Genomic DNA, 1,965 nt, shown 5'->3' on the forward strand with positions numbered 1-1,965 from the left:
CTATTTTATTGATGTACTACTTTACTGTATATATATATATGTGTGTGTGTGTGTGAGTGTGTGTGTGTGTGTGTGTTTGCAGGTATATGTATCTGTTTATATTCAGATATGTGTATATTGCGCATATCTGTATTTGAAAATGTCGGATTTAGCACCAGGTATTTTTATAGCTATATATGAGTATGAATACATACATATTTATTTGTCAACACATACATACAAATGTATGTCTACATCGTCATTTATTTCAAATATTCTTGTAGATGTCTAGAAAAACAGGATTGTTATGCTTTGAGTACGGTATTCAATGTCTTATCGATGGCGGACACTGTGAACGATGCTAAGTTATATGACATATATACCGTTGAAAGTCGCGATCTTTGTAATAGTTGGTACTCATTATCAGTAAATGAGATTCGAATCAATATTATCTGGGTTCTGAAAACATATCTACAATACAGTCCATCCTGTAGCTTATCGTATTCTCGGTGATGAATGAGACTACTGTATGTACCTTGTCTTGTGTGTATATGTCCAGGTATATCCATATATGTGGACACGCTCTCACACCTGGATGCGACTAAATAAAATATGAAGATGTAATATCTGGTTGTTATCTCAGCACGATCACATAAATTTGCTTGCAACCGTTCAATCGAACCTCACTTGTCCATTGCACCAGCGTTCTGTATCCATACTCTCTTCTCATATTCTATAGTCTGTTTACAATGTACCACTATCGCAATTCTCGTACTTAGGACAAGGTTGCACGCTTGTGTGTATTTCTCTCAACTTTCACCCTTGTACATTTGTATACCTGCTGATGCAGGGCGACGCAGACCCATCCGGAATTCAGCAAAAAGGCGCACTTTCTAAAGGGATCATGTCTTGCCTTGGGCTGCGAGCGTGTGGCGTTCATACTATCGAAACTGGAGATAGAGAGTCCGGGGAAAGATGACGAGGAGTTCTGTATACGCGCTCTCAAAATACTGACAGAGTCTTGGCAGAATACACTGCCACTGCTGAAGGGATACCCGGATTTCAAGCGAGCATCCGAATGAGTGTTGCTTCGACAGAGTTGTGTATGAGTATTGTGCATGTGTGACGGACGTCGCATAGATGTGATACGTGGTCTGATGAGATCGATGGATGTGACTGGTATCTCGTAGATGGGTTAGATATGAGGTGTATCTGCTATAGTGGGTGCTTCTGCGCTGCTTCAGTATTTCCCAGGGAACATTTGACGAACTAGAATTTAATATTCAATGTACATCCAGCAACAGCCGTCGCGGGTTAAATGCTACATAGATACCAAGTTCAGTGGGAAAGAAACCGGATCTTAAGCAGAATAGGTGATGTGTGCAGAGATGAAGGCAATTCCTGCTGTAAGTCCTCCGTTAGACTACGCATGGCCGTGCCGAATGCATCAGATATATCATTTGTCAGGTGCTGAGCTTCGCACTGGCAGCGACCAATTACATCCAAACAACTGTTAACGCCGGTGGGGGGAGTTTTGGAATACCACCGACATGAAGGTGACTCGAAACGCTCGATAGACCCCCCGTTCTGCCTTCGGAGCTTCCCTGGATCTGGCTTGGTACCTAATTAGGAGAGAAAATATCTGAGGGACTCTGAGTAGATACCATTTAACACCTGCTGTGTGCAGGATAGTTGTACGTCCTTGAGATCTATGCGCTCACACGATGAGCACAAAATCGGCCGAGTCGAGGTGAAACCGCTATATATATATATATATATATATTTAAATATTTATTATCTATATACATCTATATATATCTATATATATCTATGTATATGTATATATGTATATAGATATATGTGTATATATATATATATATATATTATATTATTATATATATATATATATATGTGTGTGTATGTAAGTATCTATGTATATATATATACGTATATATATATATCCGATTGTTGGATAGGATATATATT

At 39.1% G+C, this 1,965-nt stretch overlaps 1 protein-coding gene across 1 annotated transcript in view; it reads left to right on the forward strand.

Annotated features, from left to right (window-relative positions):
• The window catches only part of SARC_05348 (hypothetical protein), a 2,942-nt gene extending 1,203 nt beyond the window's left edge, over positions 1-1,739 (forward strand). The window contains exon 2 of the mRNA XM_014300804.1: positions 830-1,739. Within this exon, the coding sequence (XP_014156279.1) occupies positions 830-1,061 (232 nt within the window). The 3' untranslated portion in view covers positions 1,062-1,739. The remainder of the gene's footprint in view (positions 1-829) is intronic.
• The last annotated feature ends 226 nt before the right edge of the window (positions 1,740-1,965 follow it).

Source organism: Sphaeroforma arctica, assembly GCF_001186125.1.
Source record: "Sphaeroforma arctica JP610 unplaced genomic scaffold supercont1.337, whole genome shotgun sequence".
Lineage (NCBI taxonomy): Eukaryota > Ichthyosporea > Ichthyophonida > Sphaeroforma > Sphaeroforma arctica.